Source organism: Hipposideros armiger, unplaced genomic scaffold (assembly GCF_001890085.2).
Source record: "Hipposideros armiger isolate ML-2016 unplaced genomic scaffold, ASM189008v1 scaffold_119, whole genome shotgun sequence".
In the NCBI taxonomy this organism is placed as follows: Eukaryota; Metazoa; Chordata; class Mammalia; order Chiroptera; family Hipposideridae; genus Hipposideros; species Hipposideros armiger.
Genome location: NW_017731469.1, coordinates 2,661,630 through 2,686,575, shown reverse-complemented (window position 1 = coordinate 2,686,575; position 24,946 = coordinate 2,661,630). Strand labels below are relative to the sequence as shown.

At 43.6% G+C, this 24,946-nt stretch overlaps 1 protein-coding gene across 1 annotated transcript in view; it reads left to right on the top strand.

Annotated features, from left to right (window-relative positions):
- Nucleotides 1-24,946, top strand: part of AR (androgen receptor) — a 192,443-nt gene that overhangs the window by 93,044 nt on the left and 74,453 nt on the right. The window contains exon 2 of the mRNA XM_019647975.1: nucleotides 12,318-12,469. Within this exon, the coding sequence (XP_019503520.1) occupies nucleotides 12,318-12,469 (152 nt within the window). The remainder of the gene's footprint in view (nucleotides 1-12,317; nucleotides 12,470-24,946) is intronic.

Sequence of the window (24,946 nt, the reverse complement as noted above, 5' to 3'; positions counted from 1 at the left end):
TTGTCTTTTTTTTTGCTGCTTTTAAGGTAGTTCGTCTTTAATCTTTGCCGGTTTAATTATAATGTGTCTTTTTAGGGCCCTGTTTGGGTTTATCTTGTTTGGGACTCTGCACTTCCTGCGCTTGTATGTCTATTTCCTTCACCAGTTAGGGAAGTCTTTGGTCATTATTTCTTCAAATAGGTTCTCGATCCCTTGTTCCCTCTCTTCTTCTGGTACCCCTATGATACAAATGTTGTTACACTTGATGTTGTTTCAAACGTCCTTTAAACTATCTTCTTTTTTTAAATTCTTTTTGTTTTGATTAGGTGATTTCTGTTACCTTATCTTCTAAATTGCTGATTTGATTCTCTGCTTCATCTAATCTGCTGTTGATTCCTTCCAGTGTATTCTTCACTTCAGTTATTGTATTCTTTATTTCTGACTGTTTTGTATGGTTTCTTCGTCATTCCTTATGTTTACTATCTCTTTGTTGAAATTCTCACTAATTTACTTAAGCATTCTTATAATCAGTGTTTTAAACTTTGTTTGCAGCATGGCCATTGTCTCCATTTCTTTAATTTTTTTTTCTGGAATTTTATCTTGTTCTTTTATTTGGGACATGTTTCTTTGTTTCCTCATTCTGGCTGCCTCTCTGTGTTTGCTTCTATGTATTAGGTAGATCTCCTACATCCCCCAGTCTTTGCTGGGCGGCTTCATGTAGTAGGTGTCCTGTGTGGTGCAGTGATGCAGTCTCTCTTAAGACCTGTGTGTGTGTTCCAGGAATGTCCCTTGTGTGGGTTGAGTGTATTCTCCTGTTGTAGTTGAGCTTTAATTGCTTTTGGTGCATCAGTGAGTTTCAGGCTAACTGATGGTGAAGATTGGCTATACCCACAATGTATGAACTGCTCTGTCGGGATGACCCTTCAGAGGAGTACTCACCCCAGCAGGTTCCCGTGCCTGTTGAGACCACCCTTTAGGTGTACTGCTTGTGGGGCTAAGTGGGTAGTGCCCTGCTGTAGTCTGAAGCTGGCCTTTGGGTGTGTTTTTTTCTGGTGTCTTTTGGGAGGTGCTCCCTTGCAGGCCAATTTCAGCCTTGTGTGTGACTGGTCGGAGATACTTCGTAAAAGCTACAAAGCTATATGCAATTGGTTGCTGCCTGTGTTGGACCTGGAGGTATGTGAGGGTGGCCTCGCTGTGAGCCAAGGTCGCCTGCCACCAGTATTGGGCATGGTACAGCTTAGCAAAAGGCCCAGAGCCCCCTACACTTGTTGCCACCTGCTGGATGCCTATAGGGCTAAGTAGCTGAAAGAGCCTCCTTAGGTGTGTGGGCCAGGCTGGTTGACCCAGTGTTGACAGTGCCCCCAGCAGTGCTGCCTGAGTTGGGTGGGATGGGGTCCCAGGAACTCAGGGTGTGTGGCTTGTGGTTTTCACAAAGTCAATGCAGATTCAGTTCTTGTGCCAGTACTGAGCCTGTTCCCGTTCTCTAAAATGCTCCGAGAGCACCATGGTCTGCCATCATTTACCTAGGGCCTGCAAATTCCAGGGAGCAACCCCAGAAAGCCTGCAGCATGAGCTGTGGCTGATCACCCACCACAAAAAACTTCTTAGGCCACTGCAGGCCGCCCACTTCTATACAAGCCTCTAGACATTTGTGGGGCAGGGGTGGCTGCCCAGGAGCTGTGAGTGCCCCTGTCAATGCCACACTAACTGGGTGGGTTGAGGTCTCAGGGAGTCACAGGGTGTGGCCAGTGGTTTTTACAAAGTTAATGCAGAATCAGCTCTTGTGCCAGTGAAGAGACTGTGGTCACTCTGCAAAACACCCCAAGAACACTACAGCCAGCCACTGCTCACCTCGGGCTTGCAGATTCCTTAGAGCTGCCTAAGAAGGGCAGCAGCTCACAGTAGGGCTGACTGCCTGCCACTGAAAGTTTCCCAGGTTGTTGCAGGAGGCATTATGGTGCTGTCCAAGCTTCCCACAGCTTTGAGGCTGGGGCTGGCTGCCCAGGAGCTGAGAGTGCCGCAGGTGATGCCGCACTAGCTGAGCAAGGTCCAAGGGAGTCACCAAGGTGGTGCACACATACATGAATATTACCATGCAATCTCAGGTTTGGCCCTTTGGGTGTGGGTTTAACAAGGGAAAGGTGGCCCCCTCCTGTAGATTACATGTGAGGCAGGCTCCACACAGGGATAATGGTAGCTATCTCTCTAGTTCTCATCCTGAAGCCACACAACTCAGTCTTCCCCTGTTTGTCTCTGGCACCTTTCGAGTCACTGTCCCTCCATTGGAGCCCAGGGTGAGTGCCTGCGAGCAAATGATTCTGTGCAGGGGCCCTTTAGGACAGATGGGTGGATGGAATCCTCACTGATTTTCAATGCCAGATATTGTGGGGATTCCACTTCTTGGCACAGGACCCCTGGGCTGGGAAGCCTGGTGTGGGGCTGGGACCCCTCATTCTTTAGGGGAAGATCTCTGCTGCTGAGGTGTCCCTCCTGGTGCTCAACCACATGGGTTTGGGATCAGCCCATTTTGCGTCTCCACCCCTCCTACCAGTCTCAGTGTGGCCTCTTCTTTATATCCTTAGTTATAGGGGCTCTGTTCAACTAGTCTTCAGACGGTTCTCCAGGTTGATTGTTCTATAATTTACTTGTAATTTTATGTGATCCTGGGAGGCGGCAGGATAGCATTTACCTAGTCCTCTGTCTTGGACTTTTATCTCTTCTTTTCTGAATGACAACTTTGCCGAGTAGTTATGTTCTTGGTTGAAATTTTTTTTTTCTTTCAGCACTTTGAATACATCATGCTAGTCCCTTCTGACCTATAAAGTTTCTGCTGAAAAATTTGCTAATAGTTTTATGGGGGTTTCTTTGTGCATAACAAGTTGTTTTTATATTGCTGCCTTTAATATTCTCTGTTTATAAATTTTAACTTTTCAATGATAATTTCTTAGTGTGGATTTCTTTGGGTTCCTATTATTTGGAACTCTTAGTTCTTCTTGGGTCTGGATATGTTTCCCTCCCCGGGTTAGGGAAGTTTTCAGTCATTATTTCTTCAAATATGATTTCTTCCTCTTTCTCTCTCACTTCATTCTCGGAGCCCTATGATTTGAATCTTAGTCTGTTTAATACTGTCCCATAAGTCCCTTAAGTTATCTTCACCTTTTTCATACTTTTTTCTTTATGCTGCTCTGATTGGGTGAGTTCTGCTGCTTTGTCTTCAAGTTGACCAATTTTTCCTTCCATTTCATCTCATCCCCTGTTGAACACCTGAGTGTAATTTTTAGTACAGTTATTGTATTCTTCAGCTTTGTGACTTCTATTTGGTACTTTCTTATATTTTTCCATCTCTTTGTTGAAGTTCTCACTGTGTTCATCCATTCTTTTCCCCTGTTTGATGAGCAACTTTATGACCAATACTTTGAACTCTTTATTAGGTAAATAACATGTCTTCATTTTATTAAGGGTTTTTTTTTCTGCAATTTTATCTTGTTCTTTCATTTTGAACATATTCCTCTATGTGTTTAGTTTGCCTGACTCTCTGTGTTCCTTTTTATACAGTGGAGAAAGCAACCACCTCTTCTAGCCTTGAAAGAGTGGCCTCGTGTAGGAGATGAGCCTTGTCATTCAACCCTGCCTCAACTCTTGATTGTCTCTCAAATCTTTGTGCTTGTCCAAGCAGCCTACTATAAATTTTATAGGTCTCAGTAGTTGAGTATGTGCTAAGACCTGTCAGTGTGTCCCAAAGGGAAGGATCTCAGTCAGCGCCTAGATTCAAGATGATTGGAAGCCAGACCACAAGCATCAGCTTTTAAAAGTATACAGATATATACAGTTCCTGTGGGACCACAAGCATTAGCACTGCTGGCCATCAGAACCAGGTGATCTGGAGGTGTCCCTTGAGCACTAGTTACAGAAACTGGTGTTCTAGAGGAGTTTATAGTTCTTTTCTGGGTGATATCAGCAAGCTGGATAAAGGCAGAAAATCAGGATGGTGTCCATAGAGTACATTCCTTGTGGGCAGCTCTATAGGTCAACAAATGTGTGCCAAATCTGAAAAGTTCCCCTCATGCCGAAGCTCCAGGACAAGTAAACAGGCCTCCTTCATAAAAGAACCAGGGGTGTGCCTCGGTCTGCTGTCCATGCAGTGCCCTGAGAGTAGTATTTTATCAAGAACTGCCTCTCCAATTGCCACTGTCCTGTGGGACACAGAAATGCAAGCCCCAAAGCCCACAGTCACCAAAGCATGATGATTAAGGATTGTACCCTGGGCATCAGTCACAAAAACTGGTCAGCGGGCATAGCAGCCAGGGCAACAGACAGGTGTAAAGCTCCCCTTCGGCGGACATGGGCTCTCTGGAGTGTGGCAGAGGATGATAACAAAGATAGTGGATACCCTCCAAGGTCTCTGGAGAGGATTACAGTGAATCCCAAGATGTGTACCGTATTTGCCGGCGTATAAGACGACTGGGCGTATAAGACGACCCCCTAACATTTCCACTCAAAATACAGAGTTTGTTATATACTCGCCGTATAAGACTACCCCCTCTTCCGCACACCTTCCACACACCAAATAAAAGGTAAAACAATATCAGATTTGATTTGGCCCACTGAAGTGCAAACAAGCGTATTGTATTTCGTGTCACCACATAACCGTTTTGGCGATGTTGAGCCACCATGTCTGCTACATGTTTTTCGAGTTCTGGCCAGTGTGGGGTGCCTCTTCTTAATGCACACTTACCCCTTGGCATACTCTTTAATGCTTTCTCATTTGATTTCCAGTCCCGAACCATCTTTTCTGTTACTCCATATTGTCTTGCAGCAGCACAATTATTATTTTCCTTAGCAAAGTTTATAACTTTCAGTTTAAAATTTGCATCATACTTCTTTCTTTTGGCTGGTGCCATGATAGGGATGATAGGGGTTTGACTGGTCGACATTTTCTATGCTGTACTGTACAATGGTGCAGTACTGTGGTTGGCTGTTGGCTGTATACAAAGCCTGATTTGATTGGTCCCTGCTCCCTGTTTGCCCGCCCTGTCACTATAGCAGTCTGGTCCACCCTTGAATCAGCATCTCCCTGGGACCTCACTAGTGCGCAAGTGCGAGCTCTTCAACATTCTAACAGGCACCATGATAGCGCAAAATCGTGAATCTTCAATGCATATGTAAAGAAATATACGGTAACCCGAATTTACCACACTCGCAAAATCGCACACAGCCGAGCATACACCCAGCAGCGCTGCTGATGCCTGAACGGTATGTGGAATGAAGTGGGCGGGCATCGGGAGGCCACTATGGCACGGGGCAAGCACTATGGGCAGTCTATCTGAAGTGTACCTGGCGTATAAGACGACCCCCCACTTGGAGGCATATTTTTCAGGGCCAAAAAATCGTCTTATACGCCGGCAAATACGGTATTTAATTGGAGGCCTGCCCTATTGTAGTCAAGATGATTAGCTAATAGGCCTTCTTTATAGAAGACTGAGGTCCTGGGTCTTTTACCTCTTGCTGTGCCCTGGGGTGGTAGCTGTTTAAGAGCTCTTCCTCTGTTGATTACAGACCAGTGGGACCTGTCATCATAAGCCCCACTGGTCACCAAACTAGGCAATGTAGAGGTGTCCCCTGGCAGCGGTGACAAAAAATGAAGGCACAAGACTGGGGTATGAGTTCCTCTCTGAGTGACACCAACTATTATAGCCCCATTGGATCAGGAACACAAGCTCCTCTAGCCTCCAGAGCCAGGCAACAAGAGGCATGCCCTAGGCTATAGCTGCACAAATCGGCGCACCAGGCACACATATGTTAAAGCTCCCTTCCAAGAGATACTGGTACTTTAGAGCACAGTGAAGGGAGAGCACAAAGATGGCACCCACAAGTCTCCATCCCCAGATAGTGTTCCAACAGACTCGTAAAAGCGTATGTTAAATTAGATGCCTGCTGCTTTAATATAAGCAGTTGAGTCTCCTTCATTTTAAGTCTGGGCACAATCAGCTGCCTCTGAGCTGGGCCCTCAGGTGGGTAAGTCCAAGCATGCAGGCCCTTTAAGAGCAGTTTCTCAGATTGCTAGAGCCTTGTGGGTCTTGAGATGCAAGCCCCTTTGGTTTGCAAAGTTAAATGTTTTGAGGGCTTGTCTTTCAATGCATATCTTCAAATTTGGGATGCCTGATGTGGGGTTTGAACCCTTCTTCACTCCCCAGGAAGAAGCTCCAGGTTCAGAATTCCCTCCCAGTTGTGGGATGCTGTGCCAGGTGGGGTGTACGGTGAGACTGCGTCCCAGCCTCTCCTAGCCACTTCCGTGTGGTCTTCTCATTTGTCAAACATGTAATCATCACCGAGTCAGTGTTTTTTTGTTTGTTTCTTTGTATTTGTTTGTTTGTTGTTGTTTAACAGGAACGTGTTCCATATGTGGCTGTAGACTTTGTCTGTGGGGGGAGGCAAGTTCCGGACCTTCCTACATTTGCCATCTTGAACCGGAAACCCGTAAGGGCAAATCTTTAGAGACAGAAAGTCAAGTCGTGTTGCCAGGGTCTGAGAGGAGGAGGCAATGGGGAATGACTACTAATGGGTATGGGTTTCTTTTGGCAGTAATGAAAATGGCGGTAATATTAGTTTGCTCTACTAAAAGTAAATATGCAAAATGGGAGAATGTTATGGTATGTGAATTATATATCAATAAACCTGTTAAAATACCCTAATTAAATTCAACCATGCTAGAACATAAATATTATATTATATTAGCAGTTTAGAATAGTGGGAAAATCCTGATTTAGGTAGAAATAATCCAAGGTATGAATTTTGGCTTTGCCATTTGTTAACTGGATGCATTCAGACAAGCCGTTTACCTTATCTAAGTGTCGCTTTGCATATCTTCATGGTAGGATTAGGGATACCTACTTCAGAGGTGATTTTTTTGGCACCCAGTTCTTCCATCTCCCCTTCCTACCAGTTTCTCATGATTGTTATAATAATGGCCATTTATTAAGCACTATGCCAGCAATATTTGGGGCTGCTTTACCTCTAAAATCTCATTGAGTCTTCATCATAGTCTTGTGAGTTCTGTATTTTTTTACTCATTTTACATGTGAAGAAATTGGAGCCCAATGACTTGTTCAAGGTCATTCTGTTAGCAAGTGGCAGAGATGGGCATGAAAACCAGATCTTTTACCTGTATATTTTTCCACATCAACAAAAGGCATCGTTAAACAAAATTGGAGAGCTATAAAGTAAAGTCAGGTTAATACTTTTTAAAGAAAACTGTTCTCTTGGACAGAAAGTCACCAAATTTCAAATCTCAGGAAGGCAGTGGGAAAAGAAGCTACCAGTCTTCTGCCAGTTCCTCCACTGAAATAACTCGTGCCCACAAAGAAGTAGGCACAAGAAAGCTATAAGTAGAGAATAACTTTGAACTGTCTTATTTTTATCTTAACAGTTTATGTAGAGTTGTCATTATATTCCAAATGTGATTAATAAAAATATGTTACATTACTAAGCATCAGAAAAAATATGATGCTCTGTAAAGATGTTTGGTGGTTTCCTAAATCCCTTCTTGTCTGAAAAGTACAAAGGTATGTATGAAAAAGAAATGCTTTTACACATCTAGTCTTTTTTTCCTTCTCTCTCCACTTGTATTTACCTTTCCCTAAAAGCACTGTATAGCTAAGAAAGATTGTCTTTTTTTTTCTTTAAGAATATTAGACAGTTCCTTTTATTATGGTAAGATAATAAGTGAAGGCAACCCAGATTTGCAGTGCAGCTACCATGTGGCCGGCAGAGTGAAGGGCTTAACATATGTCATTTAATGTAATTCTCACAAAAGCCCTCTAGGGTAGAAAGTATCTCCACACTCCAGATGAGGCAAATGGAGCTCAGAGAGCCCTAATGACTGAGTTCAAGGTTCAGTGGTGGAGGCAGAATTCCAAGCCAGGTCTGGCTGGCTCCAAAGCCCTGATGAATTGACATTCCTCAGCCAAACAAGGAGAACTGGTCTGTGACTTTTGCATTTTGCCCTGGTTTCATAATCACTGGGGGACTTACTTAGATAAGTCAGACCCTTTAAAGTATCCCCAAGTCAGAGACGGAGAGGCAAACAGACAGAGGGTGGGGGGTGGTTTCTGAGCCCAACTTTCCCGTGGTTGAACTGGTATTTGTAATACACTTTTATTTAATTGTGAAACTTGGAGAATAGGAAGTGGTGTTCTGGTTTGGAAAACTTCCATTCTATGCAGCAGCGCTTTTACTTCAGACTCATAAAACTGAATGCCCTGTGTTGGGATAATAGGTGAGTGTGTAACCCAGGGGAGGTGGGAAGAAACACAATGTCTCATGCAAATTCTGTACTCATGTGTTCTCAAAGCAAACCGCTGCTGTACTTGCAGTTAGGATGTTATTCAAGAGGATGCCAGAAACTTCTGAGGTTTTCCTTTTTAATTTTCCTTTTTATTATGTGCCCTTATAGCCATACAGAAGAATACAGGTAGCATATGTTATATAGCATAATAATAAAATGAATACTCATGAGCCCTAATTAAGGAACATTAATGCTATTTCTTCCTTCCTTCCTTCCTTCCTTCCTTCCTTCCTTCCTTCCGTCCTTCCTTCCTTTCTTTCTTCTTTCCTTCCTTCCTTCCACATTTTTTTAGTTGTTGTTGTTCACTGCTCTAACCCCAGGACACAGAATGGTGCCTGGTATGTAGTAGGTGATTAATCAATATTTTTAAATGAATGCGTAAATCAACTTGATTCCTCATTCTGTGTATCATTACCCCCAGCCTCTCCTCAGAAGTAACAAACTATCCTATATTTGGGTTTATTATTCCCTTACATTTTTATATTTTTTTCACACATACATTCACATATATTGTTTCCTGTTGCTCCTTTTTTAACATTACGTAATGGAATTATATAGTAGGCATGCTATTATGAGTTCTGTCTTTTATGCAACATCAGCTTGTGAGATTCCCTTACATGTAGCTGGATTCTGTTCCTTGTCATTACTGAATGGTATTTTATTGAATGAGCATGCCATAATTGACTTATCCTCTTTCCTGTGAGTGGATGTTTAAAGTTTGTGCTTTTACAGACAAAGCTGCTTTGACCATTCCCACACATGCCTCCTGGGACATATGTGCATGAGTTTCTCTAGGATATAAACCTGGGAGAGGGACTGAGGTTGGAATTCTCATTTCCACTGCCTACAGCTCAGTCCATGAGTCAGAACTGCAGTGTGCCCTTTGTCCACACTGGGCTAGGATTACTGGGAGTGCTGTCTACAATATTTTGCCAGAGAGAGGAGGGGGAAATAGATGGAAACCGGCCCGGTGGGATCAGGAGATATTGCAGGCCTCTAGTCAAAGTGGGTTGTAGTTAGGAAAAGTGCAGATTCTAAAATCATCGTCATTATTTCTCCTCCTTTACAGTTAGTTTGGTGTAAGGTGTATTTTATTAAACTCATATCTAATAAAAATGTTGATGACTTTCTTCTTTCAGCATTGATTATAAATTTGATTAGAGTCTTTGAATCAATTTGAACTGTATTTTTCAGTTTTAGTATGAAAGAAAATTTCTGTGTTTTAAAGGCTCTTTCCCAAAAGACCTCTTATTTACTTTATGTAGGTTTCCATTTTGTTTATCTAATATTTATTTTGCAATCATATACTAATAATTGTTGTCACTGCCATTATCATATCATATACCCTTATATACTTTGATGCCTTTCAAAAAATTCCTGTCTTTGAGGTGCTTTCTCATGTAGCAGTCTGCACTCTGCTTTATTATATTATCTACTATGTTATTTTACAGTTCCTTGCTTCCTGTCTCTTCTCTACTAGAGAGTATGCTCCTTGGTGCCAAAGATAGTACCTTGATCAACATGATATCCTCCACCCCTTCCCTCCTCCCATAAAAATACTACATCCCCAGCACCTGGTCAAAGACCTAGGTTCTAGGAGTTGAGTAGAATCAATCTATCTAATGTCAGCCTCCAATCTTGTAACATGGGTAGTCATTGGTTGCAAATCCATACTTTGGAATCAGACTTAAGTAGGATGGAATCCTGGCATTTCCACTTACTGGATGAGCGATCTTAAACAAGTTTACTTAATTTTCCTGGGCATAAGCTTTGTGTCCTACAATATCGAGGTGATACAGAGCTACCTGACAGGGTTGTTGGGAAAATGAAATGAGATTATGTCTATGAAATGGCCTGGCCATATAGAGTGCCTCAATGCATGTCTCTAATTTTATTTGAGTTGTTTGTATTAGTTACAGAAGTGGGAAAAAAGTGGAAAGAGGATGAAGACACTTGAAAAAAAAAAAAACTTCTGTTTCTTCTCCTTGTTTCACAAATGAGGATGGGGGCCCAATTTTGACCTAAAGAAATGATATTTTTGCCCAAGGTGTGACAGCCTTTCTTAGCATTTGGCCCATTTGTACACGGGAAGTGAAGCTCTTTTCCCATGGAACGTGAGGCCTTGCTAGTCCTGGTTTGGTGGACAGACTAGTGCTGGCTTTCCAGTTGTGAGTGGAAATGGAAGGCTTGCGGAGATAGCAGACAGGCCACCATAGCCAGCTGCTGGGTTTGCATGTCAGCAGAGCTTTTTGAGTGCTTTTGGTTGTACTTGGGAGTTGCATAAAGGCTAATATTTGTGCCTTAGCGATAAAGTGCTTGTCAAGTGTAGCCTGAGAAGGTTCTTTTTGCTCTTTCCATGCAAGGGCTGCTCATTGATGGGTGGAAGGGAGGATGGCCTTTCATGCTTTTTATTTTTATTCTGATGACTGTGCTGAGCATGATTACCAAAGAGTCATGGGTTCAATGTGAAGGTGAGCAGTGAGAAGACAATAGAGTAATGGAAACTGTGTTGGCTTTGGAGTCAGATAATCCTGCCATGGTGTCAGCTAGTCCTGGACTTCTCCTTTCTGAGTCTGACTTTCCTTATGTGAGACAAGGAGAAAAAATGCCTCTCAAAGTTGACTTGAGGTGTAGAAGTCACCGCACACAGCCAACAGGCTACCGTTAGGGCTTATTTCCCTTTCTTCCTTAGTAAGGAAGAAGTATTCATAAAAAATAGTGACTGCATTCCTGCAGATAAAAACATGGGCAAGTGTTATCTACTGGAGGCACATTAACCCCAGAGGTCACTTACGTTTTGTTTAATGCTTAGATATAGGACAGAGGAGAGAAGCAAGATGGCCTTTGTGTAGTAAGAACCATGTTTCATTTGTTTAAACTTGAATTAATTGCTGTGGGAGACTGAGAATTACCCATTCCACTAAGGTTTTAGGATTGGCCTCTCCTACAGAGCCACCCAGAAGGACTCAGACACGGATCTTCTTGGAGAAAGGCAGTTAGACCAGATAACTTCTGAAGCTCCATCCTAGCGCAAGGAACCTATGAGGATTTTAATGGCCTGGTGCTGAGATGATAGCCTAAGAGGTTTCCGGCATCACTGTCCATCATTCCTCAACAGGAGCTCCAGGCATAGGGAAGTTGCTGCTTTGTGTTGCAGAATTGGGCTGGGGGCATGCCCATGTGATTTAGAGAGACTACTTAGGATACTGAAAGAATGAGGGGGGAAAAGACCAAAGAAGACTAGTATGACACTACTGATCATGATCCCTTGCTTGTGTATTCATTTCAAGGTCTTTTTACCTTTCGTCTAATTTATATCATCACTGACGATCATCGCTCAGCAGTATGGGTGATGTTCTTGTTTACAGATGAGAGTGAGGCTCAGAGAACTAAAGCAAAGCCCATCAGACTGCTTGATGTTTCGTCTGGTTTGGCTATGGGTCTCTCCCCTTGGATAAGGTAGGGTCATGATTCTGGATTCATATCATTTACTTGCTCCAAAATTGTTGCCTGACCAGCACCCTAGGTTAGATTCTTTTTTTTTTTTAAGCTGAGACATCCTGCCACCTGTTGACAGCTCAGTGGCAGCTTAGCTCGAGCCGGGCATCGAACCGCTGTTACTCAGAACTCACACTCTTGAGCGAGCTCTTAACCAACTGAGTCACTCGGCCAGCCCCTAAGTTAGATTCTTTAACCTCAGATTTCTGCGTTCATCCTTCCCTCTTGTCAACATAACCCATGAGATCGACTGATTCCAGAGAACTTCTCTAATTCCTTAGCAGGATCCATAAAGGCTCTGTCCACGTGGCAGGAAACCCTACAAACGTTATTCCTAGGAGAGTTCCCGGGAAAATTCAGCTTCTTGCTGACTGTATTAAGCAATGAACAATAATAGTTAACACATGTAGTTTACTCCTCGAGACCTCAGATTTCTACCCTCCAATTTCTGCCAACCGCTGATGTGTGCCGCATTGCTTCTCTTGTGTCTTTCCAGTTTGGAGACTCCCAGGGACCATGTTCTGCCCATTGACTATTACTTCCCACCCCAGAAGACATGTCTGATCTGTGGAGATGAAGCTTCTGGCTGTCACTATGGAGCTCTCACTTGTGGAAGCTGCAAAGTCTTCTTTAAAAGAGCTGCTGAAGGTAACGTTTCTTGCACACTCAATTCTATTTCCCTTTCTCCTTTATCTTCTAGACAGAGGCACCAATTTTTCAGGGCCTGGGACTGTATCATCTCAGGGACAAGGTCACAGGCGGGGCCGTCTCAAAGAACCTAGGAGTCTAAAGAAGCAAGTTTTCATAGTGCTGGTCCCCTGGCTTTGGCAATCGTGGTAGTATAGGCAATATAGGTAGTGAAGGTGGTCCCAGCTGGTGCTTGGAGCTTGGTGGGTCCTAGGAACGAAAGGAAAATTAATGATTTGAAAAGATTTAATTTCTTCCCTGCTTGTTTAATTTCCTCCCTCCACTCTGCTGCCTAGTGAGGGAAAAATTTGTTCTTATTAGAGAGGTTAGAAGTGGAGAAACCCCAACTGAGTCTCCAGCCTGTTCTTTAGTGAATAGGAGACTGTTCCTTAGCGAAGGCTTCCTGGCTTTGGCCCCAGAAAGGAAGGGTTCTGGCCGTTCAGCAGACCATCAGTCTCTGCACCTGCTTCCTCCTGCTGCTGCCTTCTTGAGGCCTCTTTGCATTAATAGCTCTCAGGTAGATAAGGACCCAGTGTGATGAAACAATTTTATTCTCCTCTCCAGAGGCCTGCCCTCAGGGCCTGCCCATTGGTACAGAGCCCCAAGCTAAACTGCCTCTAATATTGGGCTTTGTGGACTCAAGCCCTGGCTACTTAGCCTTATTTCACTTAGCACAGTTCACGTCCACTCAGCCCCCCGAGGCGCTCAGTCTGCATCTTATAGGAGGAGTTCCCATGTCCAGGACTCCTATACATGCTAGTGCCCCCTTCCTTCCCGGTCCTTCGGGCCGAAGCCATTCATCCACTGCACTCCCCACCCTGCAGTTAATGGCTTCCTTCCCAAAGGGACATCGATGTGTCCCCGACAGACAGAGATGCTGTGCTGTGGGAGCAGACCCAGTTGCTAAACACCAGTATCAACACCTTCCCCCACTTTCCACAAAGGAAGTACTTTCTTCCAAGACCTTTCTCTTCCCTCTCACTGGCCTAAAACTGTTGAGTTCCAAGTCAGAGCCAAAACAGACAGCTTTTTCTTATGTAAGGGCTACAAATCCTGAGGACATCTTCAAAGTAGCAGGTATGTAAAGCCACACCTTTCACCAGGAAAAGTGATGACACCCACTAGATGACAGCAGAAGTACCAGATAGTTCTTGGCATCTAGAGAAAAGGTAGACAGTGTGTGTCCAGTAACTGGTATCCCCACTGCTAGCCAATTGGAATGATGACTGTCTTTCCATCATTTTGGCCAGGTGGCCGGAATACCTGTAAAATGGGAAACTGTGATTTAGGGTTTTTTCCAGTCCCAAAAGCAACGGGGAGACAGGTAGTATTTAGTAATACTGAAAACATGCTGCGTGGTTCACACTTAGCCCCGAGTGGCCCATTGCTGCTGCTTATGCTGGGCTGGTATGAGGTCTAGGACCCCAGTGCCTAGGCCCAGGCAGTTTGGAAAGAGACGCAGAGAGCAGTGCCTTCTTTTCTTAAGGGTACTTTACAGGAGGAGGGCTGTCAGAAAAGGAAGTGAGGACCAGCTCCAAAGACTTCGGATCACCCTGCTTTCCCAGGGCGAACCTGCTTCTTCCCCACACCCCGTCATCCAGTAGGCCCTGTCTGTAGAGCACAGAGTGAAACAGGCACCTATCTACAGCTAGTGTGTCAGTAAGCCCAAGCACCACAGTAATAGCAGTCATATCAGATGGCAAAGGAATCCAAGTAAGCCAGCGAACAAGCAAAGTCAATACACAGGTTAGATTGCATTTGATGCCGCTTCTGGGTGTTACCAATCTGGATCATGGTATTTTTGTTTCTGGAAAACATGGGACATAATCAACCATATTGTGAAAGGGAAGATTTTGCTGTCATAAAATATTCCACATGGGATCTTTCTGCAGAAGTTAGGGCTGAAGGAGGGAGACAGGCAGAAGGGCAGCTGGCAGGGCTGCCTGGGAGGAACTCTGCTATGACGTGGATCTTGGGCTATTTGAGAACAAGAAAGAGAGGGCGGGGGGAAGGGTAATCACTCAACTTACAGAGCACTTGGAAATCCAGCAGGTCTCAGAATGCTCCTGACCCTAGAATCCCTTCAGTTAGGGAAACTTGGTTATATTTCCTTTGAGAAAATGAGCCTCTGTGCGCTCATGGGACCAAATGCTCTTGAATGCTTGAAATATGAAAAGTCACTGATGGATTCCTTGTGAAACTATGAAGCCCCTTGGTGCCTTTGGAATATGCACCCCAGATTCCAGTGCCGAGCCCTTTCAGGGACAGGATGAGATGGTTAACAAAAAAACGACAAAAAGAAAAACAAAGAAAAAATTATTGGTGTTTTCATTTTCCTCCCATGCGTAAAGCTTGGTGTGTGGAGTGTACTGCCATCATTATCTCTATTTGAAGGCAGGGGGCTGTCTTATTGCCCTCACAGAACATTTATTGATCTGTTTTTTCTCCATTTTTACAATGTGTCTTTATCACCCAAATGGCTTTTCTGAAGGTGGTTCTGAATCTGCCTTGTTGCAACTTGGAATTCCACCTGTCTTGGACAGAGTAGGAGCACAAATCTCCCTTCCTCGTTTGTTTGTCATTGTCAGTTAACTCAGACTGAGTATTCAGAGTGTTAATTACCACTTTATTCATGGTTTCGAAAATCTCTGGACTGGGCACAGGTACAAAACTTAAAAGCCTGGCACGTCAGCCAGAAATCCATTTCTAGCTTTGGTAGTTCATAAAGCATGAGGCTTTAATGCTGTCACTGGTAGAAGACTCAGCGCCGAGTCGGTTGTAATATAGCCAGGTTTTTCTGTGGAAGAGAAAGAAGGGGAGAGAGCGCCACATTTTGTCATTGTCAGGAATGTTGGGAGTTTGGAGTGAGGGTGAAGCTAGCCAGGGAAGGATCTGAATATTTTGAGATAAAAAGTAATGGTATTAGGCCTTGGGGGTAAGAGTACTAAAATGTGGTTCATGGAAACTTAGTGAAAGAGTGTGTGTGTGTGTGTGTGTGTGTGTGTGTACACGCATGCACGCATGTGCTGGTGGGGGATGGTTTGTGGGTTAGAAACAGGCGTGAGGAGAATCAGCTAGTAGGTGGGTTGGGTGAGATGAACACAGAGTTGAGAGGTAAGGCATATTGGATGCTGTCTAAAAGGCCAGGAAGTTCAAGGAAAGTTATGCTCATATGCAGAGATATGAATATGCTCAGAGGGGTTTTGGTTTTGTGACCTTGGATATGATATTCCCCCCTTTGGACCACTGTTTTCCTTGTCTGTAAAATAAAGGAGTTAAATTAGATATTTTAAAAATATTCTTCCAGCTGAAACTTTTTGTGATAATCCTATAAATTATAAACATCATCACTATTATTTCAGCAAACACATGTGCATCTACGCCTGCATGCACTTTGGGTTTTGCCTTCCTAAGAGATGGCAAATCCTAGCTCCCATTCCCTTAAGCATCAATCTTCAGATGGAAATAGTCAGCTGAGAGAGTGCACTGTGGATGGCCTGGATGAAAACTCCACATTGTTAGAGTCCCTTTTCCCCCAGCACTGTGACCATGGCTGGACAACTTCCTTTCTTTTCCATTTTCTCATCTGGAAAAATCAGGAGATGAATCCCCATCTCTACCTCATCATGTTTCAAAGAGAGTTAATTAATTCATCATGTGCATTATGTGCGAAAGAATTTACTATTTTTCAGACATTTTCTAGTAAAACATTGGAGATTGTACATCCATTTGTTTTGTACACATGGCGCACTGTTTGGTACACATCATAAAATTGAAACTGTAGTTTACATTCTGAACTCAAAGAATTACACCATCCTCACTGATGTTTACAATATGTCCTAATTTAGTATCCTTGGCAAATTTTATATAACTATGGCTTTGATTCTCTCTTGCCCCAGGTTTTTGTGAGGGAAGAAATGTAAGTGAACCCTCATTGAACTCTTTCTGTCCTTTAAATCTACTCTTTCCCACCTCAACTCATGTGGAATTGAATGTTACTTCTTGTTTGGAGTCTTGCAGACAATTTTTGGTACATATCAGTGTCCTCTTCACTCCCTGACTTTTGGGGTAACTTTTCCCAGAGGCCATTTAACTATTCTGGGAGGGTCTACATGCAGCTTCTTAAGCCACACAAGAACAAAATTTGCATGTACTTGATCAGATATCTTTGGCCAAGGAATTGACCAATCTCGATTGCACAAGTCCAAGAGCTCTTTTCAGAAAGCTCCTCTTATCCTTTCTCTGTCTCTGGTTTTATTCAATGTCATACATAGGCCAGAGTTTAGATCAGGGATCAGCAAACATTTTCTGGAAAGGGCCAGGTAGTAAATACTTGAGGCTTTGTGGGCCATATGGTCTCTGACTCCACTACTCAACTCTGCCCTTTTGGCACAAAAGCAGCCTAGACAATACATAAATTAATAGGAGTAGCCGTATTCCACTAAAACTTTATGGGCACTGAAATTTGAATTTCATTTAATTTTCACATGCCATTAGATACTATTTTTCTTTAGATTTCTTCCAACCCTTTGAGATCTAAAAATAACCCTCAGCTCTTCAGCCACACAAGAGCAAGTGTCACACTGGACTTGGCTTGTGGACTGTAGTTTGTTGACTCCTGCTTTAGATGGCTGCTCTTGTGCTTACAAATCTGTACAGTAAATTTCACTCCTTGTCACCTGGTACTTAGTAACTTCCTAAATTATCGAATTCTAAGCACAAGCCTAAGTTGGCCAGTCAAAATGTGCATGTCTTGCTTTCCCAGAATGCCTGATCTGGTGACCTCCATGTCCTATGCTATTTTTTTTAATAAACAGGAGAAGAAGAAACACACCTATGAACACTAGATGAGGACACTTTTTTTTCTGATGATCTAGTAGAACACTCCCCCTTGCAATACCCAGAGGAGAAGCTGGAAATGTTTCACACATTTTCTAAGCTTTTGTACTGTAAGTGTGTGGATAATTATGAAATCTATACAAATGAGTTTTGCTGGAAGCTACATATGCTCCAGATGTTAAGGAGGAAGGACTTTGGGAACTCTGGTACTAAGTGTTATGGAAAAACTCTGTCTCGTAGAAATAGGACCCAGGTGGCCAGCTGAGTTATGGATCCACCATGTATTTCCCCATGATTCCTTGTCTCTACACATTTGCTGGCTTGATTCTGGTCCTCCGCAAGACAAGACTAGGCCACAGGCCTGCAGAGTCCTTTTTTCAGCTCTGTAACTCATGGCAGTTGATGCCCACCCAAGTCTCTTGTTAATGCCCAATAAGGGAGTCATGTCAAGAACTTGCCATTGCTGCTCCATAGCACCCTGCGCCTGCTTATTTATAGCACGAGCATTTTATGGAGCAATGACTAATGAGAAGTTGCTATGTCACTTGCAAGGGCTTCTGGGTCCACTGCCTCCTTTTGCCTGACTTTCCTATTCCCCAGTCTGTTTTATTTTTAAAGCCCATCCATATATTCCATCCAGAAGCTTTTTCAATCCCTCACACGATCTCTTGGTAATAGTGAAACTCTGTGCGGTAGATGTTTGCAGTCAGCTGGTATTGCAAGAGTAACTGTTAAACCCAATTTTTCTTCAGAGGTAGGAGGTATTTCTAACTTCTCTGGGCTCCAGTCCCTTGGATCACTGCCCTTCAAAATAACTGAACTCTGTGAGATGCCATCATTTCAAAAAGTACTAATTTCAGTTATAATAGCCGTGTGTACATACCCTGGAACCTGTTGTTCAGGTGTTCACACTCCTCTTCACAGCTGGGCAACTGCCCTCAGCATTGCAAGGGAGGCGGGTGGGCTTTGTACCCACACAGAAGAAGAAACTCCCTCTATGCAGAAGAAGAAACAGATTTGGAAGTGAACGGCTCTTTAGAGAGGGAGCAAGGCTGAGACTTCTCAGTCCCTGTGCTTCCAATCTCGGCTGTGACCCCTGCGGTGCCTCAGTGGAATCACCTCAGCCGCTGGCTAGACCGGTGCCTGTACCCCACTGTGCTCCTCATAGGAACAGGCCTGGTAGTAACCTACTCATGCTTTCAGGTCATGGAAACTTACTGGGTGCTTGGTCCGCATAGGGTGTTAGGCTCACATACGCGAGATGCACAGCCTGCCTCAAGGAGCTTATAATCATGACCCCAAATACAGTAGTACCTTGGTTTGCAAGCATAATTCGTTCCGGATGCAAACTACTCATATTGCAAGACATCACTCGTTCACCACGTTAAAAAGTATTAGAAATGTTTGCTCGTCTTGCGGAACACTCGCGAACCAAGTTACTCGCAATCCAAGGTTTTAGTGTACTTAACAACTGCTGCTGGTTCACTGGCAACACTTCTTCTTGAGATAGAGCCACGGACATGTGAGCCATAGTCCTTACACCAACCCCTACTCTTCAGAGAGAAAGTTCTGACTCCAATGAAACCAGGTTTGGTAGCTCTTAAATTCACTCTCATCACACAATCACTGAAGAGGAGGCATGATTTAACACCTGTGCTCATGAGAATTTTGCTCCTGTTAAGGGAAGAGCTTAGAGACAGTGTAAGAATACAAATGATAGACCCAATGTTTTCCATGGGGCCAGAAGAAAGAAAAATCCATTTCCCTCCTCTTCGATGTCAGAAACCAGAAATATTTTCTTCCGGGACAGATCTGAAGAGTCATAGAGGCAAAGTCTCATTCTCCTCTGTCAGTGTTTTAACGTTTTGATCTTCCTTTCTTTCCTGGGACACCTCATAGTATACACAGACCTTGATTTCACTGTGGTATTTGGGTGTGGGCTCTGGAGACTGTGGGCCTCTCACAGTTCCAAAAGTTAGGTAAGTATATTTCTACAGCCCCATGGTCATAAGTTCTTCCATTCTCTGCATAGTTGATTCAGTCATGAGTTGTTTAATGACAATACATAAAAGTTTTGCAGTGCTGGGAGTCACAGGATCTTTCATTGCTAACCTGTGAAAACATAAAGGAAGGGAACTTAGAAATCTAAAAATCTGTCCAAAGCCATTTTGTGGACGAGGAAACTGAGGCCCAGAGAGAAGGGAATGAGTAATAATGGTAGTCTGTGATGCGAGGGCTCTGGGAGGCACTTTTTCAATGTGAAAATTTTTGCAAGGTTTTGTTTGTACATATGTGTATGAATTTTTTTAGGAAGGGTTTTCCTAGCTTCCATGTGATTCTCATAGGTTCTGTAACCCATGGAAGATTGCAGACCACCAGTCTAGTCTTTGATAAGGAATTTATAGACTCATAAGGGAGTTCCTTGACTACAGGGATATCCAAAATGGCTACTCGATGACTGGCACTGTCCCCACATTGCATCCATTTATTCAGCTAAGAGTCAGTGCTTACTTATTGTGTACATCAGATCCACACCAGGCACTAGGATAAGAGATGACAACAAAAACGATTTCTTGGGAACTCAACATGTATTAGCTGCTGTATAGATGTTTTCTCATTCAGTCCTCCCATCACCCGTATGGTATAAGTATTATTACCCCCCCCCAATCTGCAAACAAGGGAACTGAGGAACAGAAGAGTTAAAGTGACTTTCCCAAAGTCATACAACTAATTGGTCGCTATGAAGTGAGTATGACACAGTGTCCCCAACATAACAGTGCAATAAGTACTGTGTTGGATGTAAGTCTGTAATCCCCTGAGCAGACAAACTAAGAAAATAAGTTATTTTACCTAGAAAGTTAGATAAGGCTTCAAAGAGGAGTTAAGGGTTGACCTAGGCCTTGAGAGATACATGGTAGTTGACAAAAAGGTAGGAAGGGAATTGCAGAAAGAGGGGACACACTGACCAAAAACAGGACTGTGTGAAAGCACTGTGGAATCCAGAGGTGGGTAAGGGAAGCGGATTACGCGCAGCTGGTCCTTTAACGGCTCTCAGTCAGCATTTTGGGCCTGTGCCCCTCCCCCATGCTTTCTGGACGCAGGCTGCTATCTAGGCAGTCGAACAAGAGGCATTGCAAGAGCACCAACTGGGACTCCAGCTCTGATGTTGACTTACCATGTGCCTTAGGCGTGTCTCGTTCCTTCTTTGCACCTCAGAGTGTCTATCTGAATAATGAAGTGGTTGGACTAAATGATCTTGAAGGTTCTAGCAGTAAATCGGTAACAGTCTAAATCCTTAACAATAAATCTCTAAAATTTTATAGATACTCCAGATGCGCCCATTGTCGAGCGGTCCATTTTATGTGCATCAGCTTTGGGAAACAGGCACACCTGACTTCAAGTCTTAATAGACACGTGACCTTGGGCAAGTCACTTAACTTTTGTGTGCCTCGGTAAGGATATAAGAGCCCACATCGCTATTGTAAGAACTAAATGATGTGTAACGCCGCTCCTGGTGCCTGGTAATTTTTGGTTCCTTCTCCTGGAGCGAAGCCTTAGTCATTGGCACACACACACACACACTTGTGATATCCCCTGGGTGGGCAGAAAGGAAAAATGAGTGGTGATATTGTGGTAGTCTCCTGGCTAAAGAAGGCTTTGGCTTGGTGTAAGGTTCCCAGACAAGCACTTCTCTTTGGTGTTACTTAATTAGTGATCAGAGTGCCAGTATCATTTGCATAAGAATATAGGAAAGGCCAGTCTCTTCCTCCTATTTCCTCTTGGCGTCCAAGGGCGATTTAACATTCCCCACAAGCCCAGCAAGCTCGGGGTCATTGCCTGTCCCGAATTCTAGGCGTTGGATTGTAAGGTGTCAGAGCTCTCTGGGTATCTTCATCCCCATCAAGATTTGTCCGAGCTCCCTGGGAAATTCAGGTCCACAGCCACAGGCGAAGAGAAAAGCTAACAAAGGTCATAAATTATCCTCCATGTTCTTCAGCCATTGGTGTCCCTTGTCCATCCAGAGGCGTGTCTTAAAGTATGTTGAAGCCAGATTCAATAGAAACCTTAGCTAGCACCTGTGTAAATAAATTCTTGAGGCTTCTTTCCCTGAAACCAGATGGCTATTTTTAAAAACCAAGCCAGATTATCTTTTATATCGAGGGCTGTCTCCCACATTCTTAGTGTTTTGGACCCTTTGGAGGAATGTGGTTTGCTTGTAGTGTCATTGTTTTGCTTTGGGGNGTGTGTGTGTGTGTGTGTGTGTGTGTGTGTGTGTGTGTGTGTGCTGTGTGCAGACATTTCTTTCAAAAACAGGGGAATGTCTTGGTATGGCCTATGACACTAGTGTATTTCCAATGAAACTCTGGTGATACACCAAAATTCATTCTGCTTCCCAGAGATTGGCTTTACATCTCTCCACCCCCACCCTCTCTTCAATTTTGAACCTTTTAAAAACCAGCCAGCCAAACCTAGCATGTAACATACTGCTTATATCTAACTGCTACCCGAATCACCTTCAGATTTTCTCCAAAACCCTGTGTGGGGTGGGGGGTCAGCACCCTGCCAAGGGCCCCCAGGGCCCATCAGTAGGTAGATATCCAGTCCTTGAGGTCCTTTAGCTCTTCTCAGCTTTAGAATACAGACAGTGTTGGTCCTTCATTTGTGTTGCTTATGACTAAAGGCCTCCAACTTCCCACTGTCCTCAAGGCCCCTCCTGCCCCCTGACCTGGGTAGCCTCCATGACTCCCCAAAGATTCCTCTGTCTTCCGTGTCACTTGGAAAGTATTTTCTTTGTCTCTTTTGCAACTTGGTGAGAACCAGCCAGCAAGTGTAGGAGCAGAGACAGATGTAGGAAACAAAAGAAAGGGGTGTGGAGATGTGGAATGATTTTTCACCAATCTGCTGAGCCCTACAAAGATGTTAAAGTGCTCTCTACCCAGAAGCCCTATTGATAGTCATAAAAGACTTGATTTCAGTCCAACATTTGTTAACTGTGTGACCTCGGGAAAATGCCATTTTCTTCCTGAGGCTTAGTTTTCTCGCCTACAAAGTCGGGATAATGATGAGCACAATCCAGAGAAGTTACAAGGATTACATGAGCTAAGGCAACTAGAAGTTCCCTCGCATAGTGTCTGCCTTTTGAAACTAAAGTGAACCAAACACTGTTGACAGTACCTCCTAGTGCACAAATGAAAAATGAGCGCCACATCAAATTCCAGCATCTTTCCAGGGGTCCCATGATTTCACTGCAGAAGAAATTCTAGTGTGAATTAAATAATCTACCCGTTGCTATTTACATGGATAATTTCATAGTAATTATTTACAGACAGATGACATATTTCAGACATACTTCAGAATGTAACAGTTCTTCAGCTATGCAGATGTGCTCATTCGCAGGTACAAAGAATTGTCTAGAGGGATGATGAGCACCACAGAGCTCCCTAGGCCCCATCTCATAGAGAGGGAACTCCAGACTATAGGTGTTTGTATTCTCAGAGTCTAGCGCAGGGAAGAAGGGCTGGAGGGGAGTAGCTTTCACCCATTCATTTTTCCAGTACGTATGTTCTGTCAGGCCTTGTGTGGACCCAGAGTTAACTGTGAGTTGACCTTGTCCTCAGAGAGCTGCCAGTCTGGTGGGCATGCCCTCTAAGTTCCGCTGCAGCTTTAAAACTGCACTGACTACCTAAGTGCAGTGGAGGCAGTGTGATGGCACAGGGGAGAGGGCGACCTCCAGGCACAGCTCCTCTTCCCCATGGCCCAAGGATAACCCTGATCAAGTCCAGCACAGGCTGAGAGGCTTGTCACCATCAGCAGCTCTAAAAGCCTTATTAACAACATCAACAACAAACAATGCTGATGATGGTAATCATAGCAGGTAACATTGACTGAACATTTTCTATGTGTTAGGCACTAGATGCTTACTTAATCTTCACAACAACCCTAGGAGGTAGTACATAGCTATTCCTACTACCCTTAGTTTACAAATGAGGAAACCGAGGCACAGAAGTCTAAAAGAACAGCAAGGGAACTAATTCATCTCAGTTGAACTGTCAGCAACTGTTATATAAAAGGCTTTGTGCTAAATGCCAGGGAGAGAGAGATGAGTAAAACATAGTCTCACTCCAGGGGAGCCCCAGAGAAACGTATAGTGAGGCAAATATATTCCAGGCCTTCTGCTCGATGCTGGAAACTCAGTGATGAATGAGACACAGTCCTGCTGTCAAAGATCTCAAAGCTGAGTAGGGGATATCTATGTGGAAACAAAGATTAAATAGTGCTGTGATAAGGGTCATAAGAAAGAGAAGTATAAAATGGGACAGAGATTATGCAGCAACTGATTGGTTTAAATCAAATCCCAAAAGAAACAGTTCTGTTAAGAATTATGGATAAACTAATTGATTTAAAGCAAATCCCCCATAGTGGCTAGACATGTATATAACTTACAAAGTGATCCCCCTGACTAGTGTAGTACCCACCTGGCACTATACATAGTTATTACAGTATTATTGACTATATTCCCCCTAACCACTGTGCTGTACACCTGAAACTGTATAAAATGAAATTGAATGTCAGCTATAATTGAAAAAAAATTGAAATTAAATATTTAATTTTGTGAAAAAATAGAACAATGTAAATATTACAAAAATAAATCAAAGCCCCCCACCCACTCAAATTGTTATTTAATTTTATTCCAGCTTGGTTCATGGTTGTCCATTTTTCATTCTACCCCTACAATGGATTATCGGCATTTTTTCCCACCCAAGGATAAGAAACTGCTACAGGAGGCCATGCAGCAATATAGTTGAGCTGTTTTGTTATCGTATTGCCTGCCCACACGGTCGCCTTCTCGCCTTTACTCAGGCTGCCCCCTTTGCCTCGAGGACTATCTCTCCACATCGCCATACCCTTCAGTCCTACTTGCATTCGAGGCCTTGCTCACATGCCCCCCTCCTCTGTGAAGCCTCCACCCCCGTCGAAAGGCACCCCATTTCCTCCTGTACTCCAGCAGCACTTCAGGGGTGCCACTCTTGTGGTTCTGCCCACTTCCTGCTTTATCTTCCGGTAATGTCTTTACCTGTCTTTTCCTCTGCCAGACTGAGCTCCTTGATAGAAGCTTCACTTTGCTGAAGCTATGATTTTATTTTAAATGCACTAGAAAGCTCTTCTCGGTTGTATTGTGCTGGTGGGCTTCACCCTTTAATCTTAAACCTGTGAAATTACATCAGCTATCCGGAGACTTATACTTTCTACTACTGGCTTTTTAAAAAGCGCACCAGCTTAACACAACCACTGACTAAACTGTGTCATTTCTTTTAGGCCTTGCCCTCGTGCATGCATAATTTAAAGAGTTGTAGTTTTGTAGTTTTTTTCTTTCCTCATACCTCTACTGTTGGATATTTCGATTGTTTACATGTACTTAGGTTACATTTATATACATTCCTTTTCTTTCTGCCATTCTGAGAGATCTACCCATCGAACAGAGAAGTGGCAGCTAGCCTCCATGCCCAGAGAAAGCTCTTAATTGCTTTATCTGGGATTCCAAGGACTAGGATCCAGTTTTACTTTCTGTACTGCATTTCCAGTTGGGTCTCCCTCAGT